The 13876-nt window shown below is 41.2% G+C and overlaps 3 protein-coding genes across 6 annotated transcripts in view; 2 read left to right on the forward strand and 1 right to left on the reverse strand.

Moving 5' to 3' along the window:
* The window catches only part of LDLRAP1 (low density lipoprotein receptor adaptor protein 1), a 552589-nt gene that overhangs the window by 444700 nt on the left and 94013 nt on the right, over positions 1-13876 (forward strand). The gene's annotated exons all lie outside the window — the stretch shown is intronic.
* Positions 1-13876, reverse strand: part of SYF2 (SYF2 pre-mRNA splicing factor) — a 466254-nt gene that overhangs the window by 170821 nt on the left and 281557 nt on the right. The window lies entirely within an intron of this gene.
* Positions 1-13876, forward strand: part of MACO1 (macoilin 1) — a 72549-nt gene that overhangs the window by 30570 nt on the left and 28103 nt on the right. For both annotated transcript variants that reach the window (XM_050791178.1, XM_050791187.1), the window contains exon 6: positions 789-1290. In XM_050791178.1, coding sequence (XP_050647135.1) covers positions 789-1290 — 502 coding nt within the window. The remainder of the gene's footprint in view (positions 1-788; positions 1291-13876) is intronic.

The raw sequence follows: 13876 nt of genomic DNA on the forward strand, positions 1-13876 counted from the left end.
AAATTGAACCATTTCTGATGGAATCTCTCTCATGGGCATTTGACCAATAGAAATAGATAATTGGCAGTAACTGGTTTCCATTGGTTTGAGAGTTGAAAGTTTGAGGTCATGTTTTTATATATTTCAAAATTATCTTTTTGTCTGATGTGGTACAAAAATATCTCTTCAAGTAGATTTTAATAAATTGGAATGTGTAGACCCGAAACACAAAATTCTTTCTGAGTGGTCTGGTGAAGGATACAGACTTCCTTATTACCTCAACACTCGAGTCCAGAAAAAGGATAGATGTCCTGTATCCTAAAATTATTCCTCTTCTTTTGTTTCATTTAACCTCTTTCTTTTCAGTAAAGTTATTAGCAGTTCATTTACTCCAGGTACTTAAAAAATATGACTTCTTAGGATCTGCCTTTGTCCTCTCACCTCAATGATAGGCGAGTTTGATTTGACTAATACACAAAGTGTGCCCTAATTATAAAACCCTGATCTTGTTTTCAAGACTAGACCTTTACTGGCCATCATTTTCATAAATGATGGCGATTTTCTAAATGTGGAGTTTCTTAAAGGTATTTGGATTTTCTTCTGTTTTTCTTCCTACATCTTCTAGTAAATTATGAGGATTTGCTTCTTGATTAGCGTAATGTACTGTGGTTATTACTTCTAAATGAGTGTGCAAACTAATGTGAATTTCTTAAGTGTAGATAATAGTTTGTTGAATTAATCTGTGTTGTTAAAAAACTAAATACTCCGGTGTGGGCTTTTTGTTTGTTGGTTTGTTTTTGGTATTGTAGCAGCCAAAGGATTACCTGATATGGATTCTTCGATCCTTATACACCACAACGGAGGTATCCCAGCCAACAAAAAACTCTCCACAACTTTGCCAGAGATAGAATACCGAGAAAAAGGAAAAGAAAAGGACAAGGATGCCAAAAAACACAACCTTGGAATAAATAACAACAATATTCTACAACCTGTAGACTCTAAAATACAAGAGATTGAGTATATGGAAAACCATATCAATAGTAAAAGATTAAATAATGATCTTGTGGGAAGTACAGAAAATCTCTTGAAAGAGGACTCATGCACTGCTTCCTCAAAAAATTACAAAAATGCCAGTGGAGTTGTGAACTCCTCACCTCGAAGTCATAGCGCCACAAATGGGAGCATTCCTTCCTCATCTAGTAAAAATGAGAAGAAGCAGAAATGCACTAGCAAGAGCCCAAGTACACACAAGGACTTAATGGAAAACTGTATTCCTAATAACCAGCTAAGCAAACCAGACGCACTGGTAAGGTAAGTGCGCATGCTGTGTCCTAACACTTTCCAGTAAACTTGACGTACTCTCGACATACTCCCATATGGGCCTGTAGGGATTGTTTGTAATCAGATACTGTGACTAGTGACATGTGGTGTTTTACATGAGTTTGTTGGCCACCTTGTGTTATTGTGTTGAAGCATTGACTTTAGCTACTTCCAGTGTTCTGAATAAGGAGTGACAGTGATTACTTCCCACATGTGACAAATTGACCTGTAACTTGATTCTTCTAGTAGTATTGAAAGGCACTTCTTTGGTCCTTGTCCTTTTCTCTTTGCATGTCCAAAGTTCTTTTGGCAAAAACACAAAAAGAAGAGTTTGTGCTTGTTCATGCAAATCTCTGTCAAACAGATACACATTGCAGGAGAGGGGTGAGAAAGTTGTCCTTATTACTTTGTGCTTGTTTTGTTTTTCTGTTTGTTTTTAAAATATGAATTATCCTAGATAACTCTGGGAAAGTTAGGTTTGAAAAGCAATTTCTTTCACAAATATCTATGGACAAACACAGTGTTAGTCACGGAGTTTAATTAGGAATGTTCCTTTTCTCATTTTAATTAAATGAATTTTTTTTTTTTTTTTTTGAGATGAAGTCTTGCTCTGTCGCCCAGGCTGGCACGATCTCGGCTCACTGCAACCTCCGCCTCCTGGCTCCAAGTGATTCTCCTGCCTCAACCTCCCGACTAACTGGGATTACAGGTGCTTGCCACCACACCCAGCTAATTGTTTTGTATTTTTAATAGAGACAGGATTTCACCATGTTGGCCAGGCTGGTCTCAAACTCCTGACCTCAGGTGATCCACCCACTTCGGCCTCCCAAAGTGCTGGGATTACAGATGTGAGCCACTGCGCCCGGCCATAAAAGAATAACATTGTTTTATTATGTTGACTGGCTCAGACTTAATTTTACTGGATTTTATGTGGCTTATGTTAGGCAAACACAAATATGTTCCTTTCACCTCAGATCTTTAATTTGGAAACTGAGATCTAAACTGGAGCTTTTTTGTGTGTATGTAACTCAAGAGGGCAATTGAAACTCTCCCCTTCTAGTAAGTTATATTCCTCTTCCTCTGGCTTGCTTTAGGCAGTCCTTTAGGCAATCCATTTATTCTAGGAAGGAGGCTTTCCAGCATTATAAATGGTATGAACTAGATTATTAATTTGTTTTAATTTTCTGATTGGCAGTTAAACTAAGCGAGGTATATCTGGGTTCTACTAATAGAAACTCTTGAGGTTTCACAGCCCCCAGGCTACTTTGGGAAGCATACTATTGCTGTTGCCTGGCTGGCATCCATATCCATTTGTTATGACATTCTGGCCATTGTGCCCAGCAGAAAAAAAATACGTGGAAGAGAACCCTCCTCCTCCAGATGCCCATGGGAGAAAGACCAATTAGTTGACCTTCTATTTCAGAAGGAATATCCCACAAATTCAGTAAATGCTATACATGAAACATCTGTCACAGCTATTTACCATCCTTTCTCCTACACAATTTTTTTTTGAGATAGGATCTCACTGTGTTGGCCAGGCGGGAGTGTAGTGGCGTGATCACACCTAACTGTAGACTCCACTTCCCTGGGCTCAGGTTTTCCTCCCACCTCACCCTCCTGTGTAGCCGGGACTACAGGCGCATGCCACTATGTCTGGCTAATTTTTAAAATTTTTTGTAGAAAGGAGATCTCACCATGTTGCCTAGGCTGACCCAAGTTTAGTAATAGCAGTCAAGCCACAATACTTTTTCTTTGCTGGTTGTTGCAGAGAAAGCAGTCAGAGCTCGGTCTTGTGCTACCATTGCCCTTGGGTCCCGGTTGTGGTATTGATTGACTCTACTATCTGATCTGTTTTTAGTAGAGAAGTTCAAGGACTCAGATGGCTAATTGTCCAGTAAGCTGGGGATGATGACATGGGTCCAGTACCCCCATGCCTACACCTAAGGAGTATGCTTCTTCCTGTGGTCACTAATGCGTACTCTGCCTTGACCTACAGTGCCCCAGGTATTACTCTGTTTTGGAGAACTATTTGCTTTCAAGTGACTAATAGACAACATTGTATTTAAGTAGGTTTATAAGCTCCCACAGTATTATTTTCAACTTTTAATGTTATAAAAAATAAGGAGATGATCTAAATATCTGATAATGGGAGAAATTTAAAGTAAATTATGGTCCATCTATTTGGTAAACTTTTAATATAGATATTATAAAATCATACTTTTGAGCCATATTAAAGAATATGGGGAAGTATGTCAAAGCATTTCATGAATAAAGGAGAAAGCAATTTAATGAAAAACAATTTTTTCTAATATATGTAGAAAAATGATTTAAAGGGAAAAGAACCAAATTGTTAACAATAGTTGTTACCCCTTGATAATATTGGGCGTTTATTTTTTCTTTTTATTTTTATACATTTTCACGTTTTTCTGTGATGAACAACAGTGAAGAATTTAAAAGGAAAGGCATCTATCTGAGCAGATTATCCAGCTTGGTTGGAGGAGGTCTTATCTTACTTCCTTCTGCCCTTCCTTAACTGTCTCCTCTGTTTCCTCTTGTTTGACTTCATGTATGTTTTGATCCATATCAGTGAGACTGTGACTGATTCACACCTGACATGTTTGAGTTGTTAGCTAAAGAGTGAGTTTGTTATCCAGATGAAGAAGGCTGGACTCAGTGGTCTCTAAGATCCCTTCTGATGCAAACATACAGGGCTGACAGTATGTACATGGACTGTTTGCTTCTGCAGGCACACTTGGGGTGGTGCACAGTTTCAGGCTGACAGACTTCCACGGGGATGCTTTAGCGATAAAATTGATCTCTTCTTCCTTTTTTTTTTTTTTAATTTTGGAGTTAGGAGGTACACACGTGTTCATATGCAGGTTTGTTGCAAGGGCATATTGCATGATGCTGAGCTTTGGGCTTCTATTGATCCCATTACCTAGACAGTGAACATAGTACCCAATAGGAAGGTTTTTCAGCCCTTGACTGCCTCCCTCCCTTCCTCCTTTTCAAGTCCCTAGTGTCTGTTGTTCCAGTCTTTCTGTCCATGTGTCCCCAAGTTGATCTACCCTTTTCTAAGTGTTGAAGACAAAATTTGAAAACCAGTACTGTATTAACCAACCAGTAACTCTACTGTAATAATAGATTAATTCCAACACATTCTGCAGCTATGTCTGTCTGAAAACTGTGGGTGAGAACTGGTATTTTTGAGCAACCAATTCAGTGACTTTTAGGGGGAAAATTCATTACTGCTCCACCAGTTTCAAGGAGAATTCTTATAGCTTGGTTTGGCTGTCCAGTTAAGGTTTGATGGCTATTCCTTGTAAAAGGGCAGGCAGTCTGGCAGGTCTTTCTCAAGCTCTCTCAGCTCTAGGGATGTTATTTAGTATGCTGTATACCACGGGTTACAATAGCACACAGGCCAAATCTGGCCCACTGCCTGTTTTTGTAAAAATAAATTTTACTGGAACACAGCCACTCTCATTCATTTACATTATATCAATGGCCACTTTCGTGCTACAGTGGCAGGGCTGAATAGCTGCCACAGAGACTATGGCCTGCAAAGCTGAAAGTATATACTGTCTGGCCCTTTACAGAAAAAGTGTGCTGATGTCCATTGTATAGCAGTCACTTGTTTTGAAGATCTTTCCCCCTTACTAGATTGTGAGCTCCAGGGAGCGGAAGCTGCTTCTCTTCATTTTTAATATCTCTCTATAAAAATATAGTGCTTAGTGAATGTTGAATCAGTGAATGATATATGGGGACAAGGAACTGGTTGAATGGAAGAAGCGCTGCTTTATGAGGAAATACAGGAGAATGTGGAGCAGAAGGTGCTGGGTGGATTGCTAAGGTAAAGAAATGTGGAGGAAGGTGAGGAACCTGGGAATAAATAGGTGTTACCTATAGGGTCCTTTCTTAGAAAGTTTGGGAACTTGCCAAAGCCAGTCCGGAGTACTCTGTTGGTTTTAGAAACGTATACCTTACAAAATGACCCTGTGTTCTGCCAGCTTGATTTCTGAATTATTTACCTAAGATATTTAAAAACAGACTTAATGTTGGAAGCCAAAAATGGTTTTGATTCCAACATGAGAAAAATTCTAGTCAAAAACAGAAAAATCAATGAGGAAGATCCATTGTTTTAACTAAGTACTGAGTTGGAAAGGAATAATATAAATTAGAATAAGGTTGGTTTAAAATTTTTCCTCAGTGGTCAATTAAAAATATTTTAAGTGTGAAAAAAGTCTTTACAATTTTAGATAAAAGAAAAAGAGAAAATAGTCCCACAATCATGACACAAATCACTGTTAAAATTTTGTTGTCTTCTGATAGGCTAATTATATATAATTGTCATCATAGCATTTTATAGTGTTTTTTAAAATAGATCTTAATGTTTAGAACAGTTTTAGGTTCACAGGAAAATTGAGTGGAAGATACAGAGATTTCTCATATGCCTGCTGTCCCCACGCATGCCTAGCCTTCCCATTGTCAGCATCCCCCACCAGAGTGGTGCATTTGTTACACAGATGAACCTCCATTGACACATCATTATCACCTAGTCCATAGTTTACTTTAGGATTCGTTCTTAAACAGTCTTACAGGTTTTAATAAATTTATAATGGCATGTATCTACCATTAATAGTATACACAGTAGTTTTACTGCCCTAGAAATCCTCTGTGCTCCATCTGTCCATCCCTCTTCCCCTCCCCTGACCCCTGGGAAGTGCTGATCTTTTTCACTGTCTCTTTAGTTTTGCCTTTTCCAGAATGTCGTATAGTTGGAATCATATTGCATAGCCTTTTCAGGTTGACTTCTTTTACTTAGTAATATGCATTTAAGATTCCTCCATGTCTCCTATAATTTCTTTTTCTTTTTCTTTTTTTTTTTTTGAGATGGAGTCTTACTCTGTTGCCCAGGCTAGAGTGCAATGACGTGATCTCGGCTCACTGCAACCTCTGCCTCCCAGGTTCAAGCAATTCTCCTGCCTCAGCCTCCTGAATGGTTGGGATTATAGGCGGCCACCACCACACCCGCTAATTTTTGTATTTTTCATACAGATGGGGTTTTGCGATGTTGGCCAGGCTGGTCTCAAACTCCTGACCTCAGGTGATCCGCCTGCCTAGGCCTCCCAAAGTTCTGGGATTACAGGTGTGAGCCGCCACACCCGCCTATAATTTCTGTCCCCCCACCGAAATAGAATCTTGCTGCTTGTCGCCCAGGCTGGAGTGCAAGGCGTGATCTCAGTTCACTGCAACCTTCACCTCCCAGGTTCAAGTGATTCTCCTGGCTCAGCCTCCAGAGTAGCTTGGATTACAGGCACCTGCCACCGTGCCTGGCTAATTTTTTGTATTTTTAGTAGAGACGGTTTTTTAGTAGAGATAGGATTTTGCCATGTTAACCAGGCTGGTCTTGAACTCCTGACCTCAGGTAATCCAGCCACCTCAGCCTCCCAAAGTGCTGGAATTACAGGTATGAGGCACTGTGCCTGGGCAATTTTTTTTTTTTTAATTTAAATATAGAGACAGGAACTCACTATGTTGCCCAGGCTGGTCTCGAACTCCTGTGCTCAAGTGATCCACCTGCCCCGGCCTCCCAAAGTTCTGGGATTACAGGTATGAGCCATCATGCCCAACCCGCTCTGTGTCTTTTCCTGGCCTAGTAGCTCATTTCTTTTTAGTGCTGAATAATATTCTATTGTCTGGATATACCACAAGTTTGTCCATTCACCTGCTGAAGGACGTCTTGGTTTTTTCCAAGTTTTGGCAATTATAAATAAAGCTGTAAACATCTATGTGCCGGTTTTGGGGTGGACATAAGTTTTCAACTTCTTTGAATAAATTCCAAGAGGCACAGTTGCTGGATCATAGAGTATATTTAGTTGTAAGAAACTGCCACAATGTCTTTGACAGTGGCCATACCATTTTGCATTCCCACCAGCAATGAATGGGAGTTCCTGTAAATCCTGACCAGCACTTGATATTGTCAGTGTTCTGGATTTTGGCCACCCTCATAGGTGGATAATGGTATCTCGTTGTTTTTTGTTTTTTTTTTTTTTTGAGATAGAGTCTCGCTCTGTCGCCCAGGCTGGAGTGCAGTGGCCGGATCTCAGCTCACTGCAAGCTCCGCCTCCCGGGTTTATGCCATTCTCCTGCCTCAGCCTCCCGAGTAGCTGGGACTACAGGCACCCGCCACCTCGCCCGGCTAGTTTTTGTATTTTTTAGTAGAGACGGGGTTTCACCATGTTAGCCAGGACGGTCTCGATCTCCTGACCTCGTGATCCGCCTGTCTCGGCCTCCCAAAGTGCTGAGATTACAGGCTTGAGCCACTGTGCCTGGCCGGTATCTCGTTGTTTTAATTGGCATTTCCCTGGTGACATATGATATGATGTTACATCTTTTTATATGCTTGTTTACCATCTGTGCATCTTTTTTTGGTGAGGTGTCTGTTAAAGTCTTAGCCCACTTTTAAAATTTGTATAAATTCATGGGGTACAAGTACAATTTTGTTACATGCATGGATTGTGTATTGGTCAAGTCAGGACTTTCACCCAAATAATATACATTTTATCTGCTAACCAACTTCTCATCATTGACCCTCCTTCCATCCCCTCACCTTTCCGAGTCTCCATTGTCTATCATTCAACTCTCTGTGTCCATGTGTACACATTTTTTAGCACCCACTTATGAGTACGAACATGTAATATCAGGCTTTTCACGTCTGGCTTGTTTCACTTAATATAATGACCTCCATTTGTACCCATGTTGATGCGAAAGACGTAATTTCATTCTTTTTATGACTGAACAATATTCCGTTGTGTATGTATACCACATTTTCTTTGTCCAATGAAATGTATACCACGTTTTCATTGATGGACACTTAGGATGATTCCGTATCTTTGCTGTTGTGACTAGTGTGGTAGTAAACATACAAGTGCAGGTATATTTTTGATATATTGATTTCTTTTTCTTTGGGTAGCTAACCGGTAGTGGGATTGCTGGATCGAATGGCAGTTTTACTTGTAGTTCTTGGAGAAATCTCCATACTGTTTGCCATAGAAGTTGTATTAATTTACATTCTCACCAGCAGTGTTTAAGGGTTTCCTTCTCTCTACATCCTTGCCAACATCTGTTATTTTTTGTCTTTTTGATATTAGTTTGGCCCATTTTATTTATTTATTTATTTTTGAGATGGAGTTTCACTGTTGTTGCCCAGGCTGGAGTGCAATGGTGCCATCTTGGCTCACCACAACCTCCACTTCCTGGGTTCAAGCAATTCTCGTGCCTCAGCCTCTCGAGTAGCTGGGATTACAGACATGCGCCACCATGCCTGGCTAATTTTGTGCTTTTAGTAGAGACGGAGTTTCTCCATGTTGGTCAGGCTGGTCTCAAACTCCCAACCTCAGGTGATTTGCCTGCCTCAGCCTCCCAAAGTGCTGGGATTACAGGCGTGACCCACTGCGCCCGGCCAGTTCAGCCCATTTTAAAATCAGTGTGTTTGTTTTCTTATTGTTGAGTTCTAAGAGTTCTTCCTATATTTTTGATAATAGTCCTTTATCAGATGCCTTTTACAAATGTTATACTTTCTCTCAGTCTGAGGCTTTTTATTCTCTTGACAGTGTCTTATAGAGCAGAAATTTTTATTTTAATGAGGTCTAGCTTATCAATTTTTTCTTTCATAGATCATGCCTTTATAGTTGTTTGTGTAGTTTTTGTGTCCTGCTTTTTTCACTTAAATTATATAAAAATCATTTTCTCAACTTAGTCTAACGCTCGTTTTTACATAGGGTGGAATATTTCATGGTAGGCCTGTGCGATCATTTAGAAACCATGCTCAGCCAGGCGCAGTGGCTCAATCCTAGCACTTTGGGAGGCCAAGGCAGGTGGATCATTTGAGGTCAGGAGTTCAAGACCAGCCTGACCAACATGGTAAAACCTCGTCTCTACTAAAAATACAAAATTAGCTGGGCATGGTGGCGCACACCTGTAACCCCAGCTACTTGGGAAGCTGAGGCTGGAGAATCGCTTGAACCTGAGTGGCAGAGGTTGCAGTGAGCCAAGATCGCACCACAGCACTCCAGCCTGGGCAACAGAGCGAGACTCTGAAAAAAAAAAAAGAAGGAAAGAAATCACTCTCTAAGATCAGGCAGAGCAGGGTGCAGCACCTGAACTGCTGTCCTGAAGTTTCAAGGCCTGCAAACAGAGGAGTCAACAATTTTGTTTGTACTTGCCACAAGGTTCCCTCTCAAAACAGCCCAAGACCAAGTGGTTTCTTGTGGACAATTGTTATGTCTTTCAGTTTCCTTGTTAAGGGAGAGAATTTAACTCTTTGAGGTAACAAAATACTAAGTGATCTATAATCTGTGGAAATGTTGAAGCAAACGTCTCTTCTCTGTTTATTTCCATTCCACTGCCTTTTTTGTTAAGATAGATTGATCTTTTGTATTATAGTGTTTAATATATTATCAACCCTTTAAAGTAGTTGAATTGTGTCTGGTATGAAGAGTCAGAAAGGAAATGTATCCAGAGTTTGCTTGGTAAAGTACCACTTAGTAAAACTGAGTAGAATTTAGAATGATTTTTTTTTTTTGCAACTAGAAGAGATCTAAGAGCTATCTAGATCAGCTTCCTTGAACTCTGTTGTTTTTCATTTTTATCAGTGTGGTAAATGAACCTTAGAAGATTACATGGCTGCTGTGGGTGACCAAGCTAGGGTGACGGTGCCAGGACCAGAACTGAAGTTTCTTGACTTCTGGAACCCTTTCTGTTATACCATAGTACTTTAAAAATTTTTATCAGCTTGCTTTCTTGTTCTGCTTTATATTTTTTTGAGTTTTTGTTTTGAATGCAAATACAACTAACATTGGCCCAAGGATTGGCACTAGAGTGAGATTCTAGGATCTCATGGCTAAAATCTGTGGAAAAAATGGTTAGAATTTCAGAATTTTTTTTTCTGCTAAGAGAGGTGCTGTTGTGTGTTAAAACTTCTTGCTCTTGCCAAAGACACATGAGTGTACTTACTTATCTCTAAATAGAAGGGGGCCAGCTGCTTGTATCCTTGAAAGCTTACAGGATCTCTGAGACTTCAACTCTGATTAGGGCTAACTTGGGAATTGGTCTGGTCCAGACAGCCTAAAGCCCCACAGCATGGGAATCATTCTTTATATCTGGAGTAGGCTTAGCTTGGCAGCAGCAGATATAAAAGCCCTGAACTAGAAGACTTGAAACCAGGGATGCAACCATCAACTTACCCTGCAGAGAGGCCACCATTAACCTTGTTCCTCATTCTGCTTGGACGGCCTGGAGTCCTGGGGTGTGCACATTGCCATGGTGGTGTGAGTTCCTAGAAATTTTGAAGCCATGGAAGAGGAAAGTGCCTTTTCTTAAGGAGAATATGGAAATCTGGGTAAAGTGTAATATATTGAATACTCGCTCTTTTATTCTGCTCCAAATTCATTTGGTTATTTTAGGCACATCAAAATGATATTACTTATAACTTGGTTTGCTCCCACAATTAGTTCTGTTTATTTAGAGACTTGAGAGCCTAAAAGGAAATGGGGGAAATCATTGCTCAGGATTTTTGCAGGAATCTCCGAAGCAACTGGTAGACCTGCCTCAGAGAAGAGGGAGGCATAGAGAAGCACTTTGAGAGATTTTTAACTCATTTGTTTACACTGAGAAGTGTTTTTGTTTTGTTTTGTTTTGTTTTTGGAGACAGAGTCTCACTGTGTCGCCTAGGCTGAAGTGCAGTGGCGCAATCTCGGAACCTTCACCTCCCAGGTTCAAGTAATTCTCCTGCCTCAGCCTCCCAGGTAACTGGGATTACAGGCGGTGCCACGACACCTGGCTAATTTTTAATTTTTTTTAGTAGAGACAGGGTTTCACCATGTTGTCCAGGCTGGTCTTGAGCTCCTGACCTCAGGTGATCTGCCTGCCTTGGCCTCCCAAAGTGTTGGGATTACAGGCGTCAGCCACCACGCCAAGCTGAGAAGTGTTTAACTTACACTCATATGCAAGTACTAATTTAAATTAACAAATCTGAGTCTAGAGAAATATTTTTAGAGCTCATATATTGATAGCAACATAATCTATAAATAAGCTGTATAATGTTCTAGTCATCAGTGAGTATGTTGATTAGTGTTGTGTTTAGTTGTCTGTGGTACGAGTTTTTGTGACTCATTCCTTTCTAGTTTAAGTTGGTGAGTGAGCAAAGTGTCATTGCCCTTCGTTGTATTTTCTAGCCCACTTAAACCTTCTATTTATGTTTTATGATTTTAAAACATAAATCTGCCCTTTTTTCCTTAAAAGGAAACAATGAAGATAGCAAATGTTAAAAACAATCAGCTTTCTTCTGTGACTAGATTTTCCTGATGGCACACATTGCTCAAATGTGGCTTGACTAGCAATTCACAGACTTTCATACTTCTGAATTTAACCTTGTCTTCCAGCTACCAGCATTTAATACTGCTGTGTAACCTCTTTTTTTTTTTTTTTTTTTTTTTTTTGAGACAGAGTCCCACTCTGTTGCCCAGGCTGTAGTGCAGTGGTCCAATCTTGGCTCACTGCAACCTCTGTCCTCTGGGTTCAAGTGATTCTCCTGCCTCAGTCTCCTGAGTAACTAGCACTGCAGGCGCTTGCCACCATGCCCAGCTAATTTTTGTAGAGAGGGGGGTTTCGCCATATTGACCAGGCTGGTCTCGAACTCCTGACTTTGTGATTCACCCGCCTCAGCTTCCCAAAGTGCTGGGATTATAGGTGTGAGCCACCATGCCCGGCCAACCTCTGACTTTTATAAGACTCCTTGGTGTATTTGGTCTTGCAGTTTAGGAAAAAACTACAGGAGACATTTTATAGTACTTATTTTTTGTTTCTCCACATTATGAGATGTCTACACCCAATTTAAAATTATACATTAGTTGAATAGAAAGGACTATATATTTTTTTTTTTTTTTTTTTTTTTTGAGACGGAGTCTCGCTCTGTCGCCCAGGCTGGAGTGCAGTGGCGCTATCTCGGCTCACTGCAAGCTCCGCCTCCCGGGTTTACGCCATTCTCCTGCCTCAGCCTCCCGAGTAGCTGGGACTACAGGCGCCCGCCACCTCACCCGGCTAATTTTTTTGTATTTTTAGTAGAGACGGGGTTTCATTGTGTTAGCCAGGATGGTCTCGATCTCCTGACCTCGTGATCCGCCCGTCTCGGCCTCCCAAAGTGCTGGCATTACAGGCTTGAGCCACCGCGCCCGGCCGAAAGGACTATATTTTTATATACTGATTTTTCATAATCAGTGGATTCGATATGATTTGGTATGAATAACTATAAAACAGAGCAAAGTAAAGAGAGAGTGTCCTTATTTTATGATCTTAGAGAAGCATTTCAAAGCCACTAGTAAATTTGGGGGCCAATACTATTTACTATCTATCTTTCTATCATTCTTTATCTCTTACAAGAAACTGGCCTGGGTCAGGGTTAGGAGTGGATAAGGCTGGCTCCCACCTCCAGGGCAAGAGAGAAAGGTGCTGGTCCAAGTTGCAACAGAAGGTGGAGAAGAAGATTCAGAGCATATAGCCCAAGGTTGTTATAGGCATGAAGCAAGAATAGAATCCAAAGCTAGGACCTGACCATGGGGTTGAAGCAAGACAGAGCAGTCAGTTCAGCAGACAGAGCCTGTGAGCATTCCTGGACTGGTAACCCAGGGGCAGGTGGCCTCTCATGGACGATACCATCCTTCCTCCAAGACCCTGACAAGTCCTTAGTGGGGAACCGGGAAAGATAACAAACAATTCTCTTGAAAGGTGCAAGCCCATCCTAAGGTAATTAAAGGAACCCAAGATTGTTTGCTAAAGTGGGCTGGGGAGGGGGCAGGTAGCAAAACAGATTGCATAGTATGACTCCATTGGAAAATATGGGTAGGGGCCAGGCGCGGTGGCTCACACCTGTAAGTCCACACTTTGGGAGGCTGAGGCAGGTGGATCATTTGAGGTCAGGAGTTCGAGACCAGCCTGGCCAACATGGCGAAACCCTGTCTCTACTAAAAATACAAAAATTAGCTGGGCGTGGTGGCATGTACCTGTAATCCCAGCTACTCAGGAGACTGAAGCATGAGAATTGCTTGAACCCAGGAGTCAGAGGTTGCAGTGAGCCGAGGTTGCAGTGAGCCAAGGTCGCACCTCTGCACTCCAGCCTGGGCCACCGAGTGAGAACCTGTCTTTAAAAAAAACCAAAAAATACATACGGGTAGGGCCGGGTGCAGTGGCTCACACCTATAATTCCAGCACTTTGGGAGGTCAAAGCACGTGGATCACATAAGACCAGCCTGGCCAACATGGCAAAACTCTGTCTCTACTAAAAATACAAAAATCAGCTGAGTGCGGTGGCGGGCTCATGTAATCCCAGCTTCTCGAGAGGCTGAGGCACGCGAATCACTTGAACCTGAGAGACAGAGATTGCAGTGAGCAGAGATCGTGCCACTGCACTCCAGCCTGGGTGACAGAGCGAGACGCTGTCAAAAAAAAAAGAGAGAAAGAAAAAAAAATTTGGGTAGATATATTTCTCATGTGCACAGAAAATTACTTGACATGTATAGCA

This window comes from Macaca thibetana, chromosome 1, assembly GCF_024542745.1.
Source record: "Macaca thibetana thibetana isolate TM-01 chromosome 1, ASM2454274v1, whole genome shotgun sequence".
NCBI lineage: Eukaryota > Metazoa > Chordata > Mammalia > Primates > Cercopithecidae > Macaca > Macaca thibetana.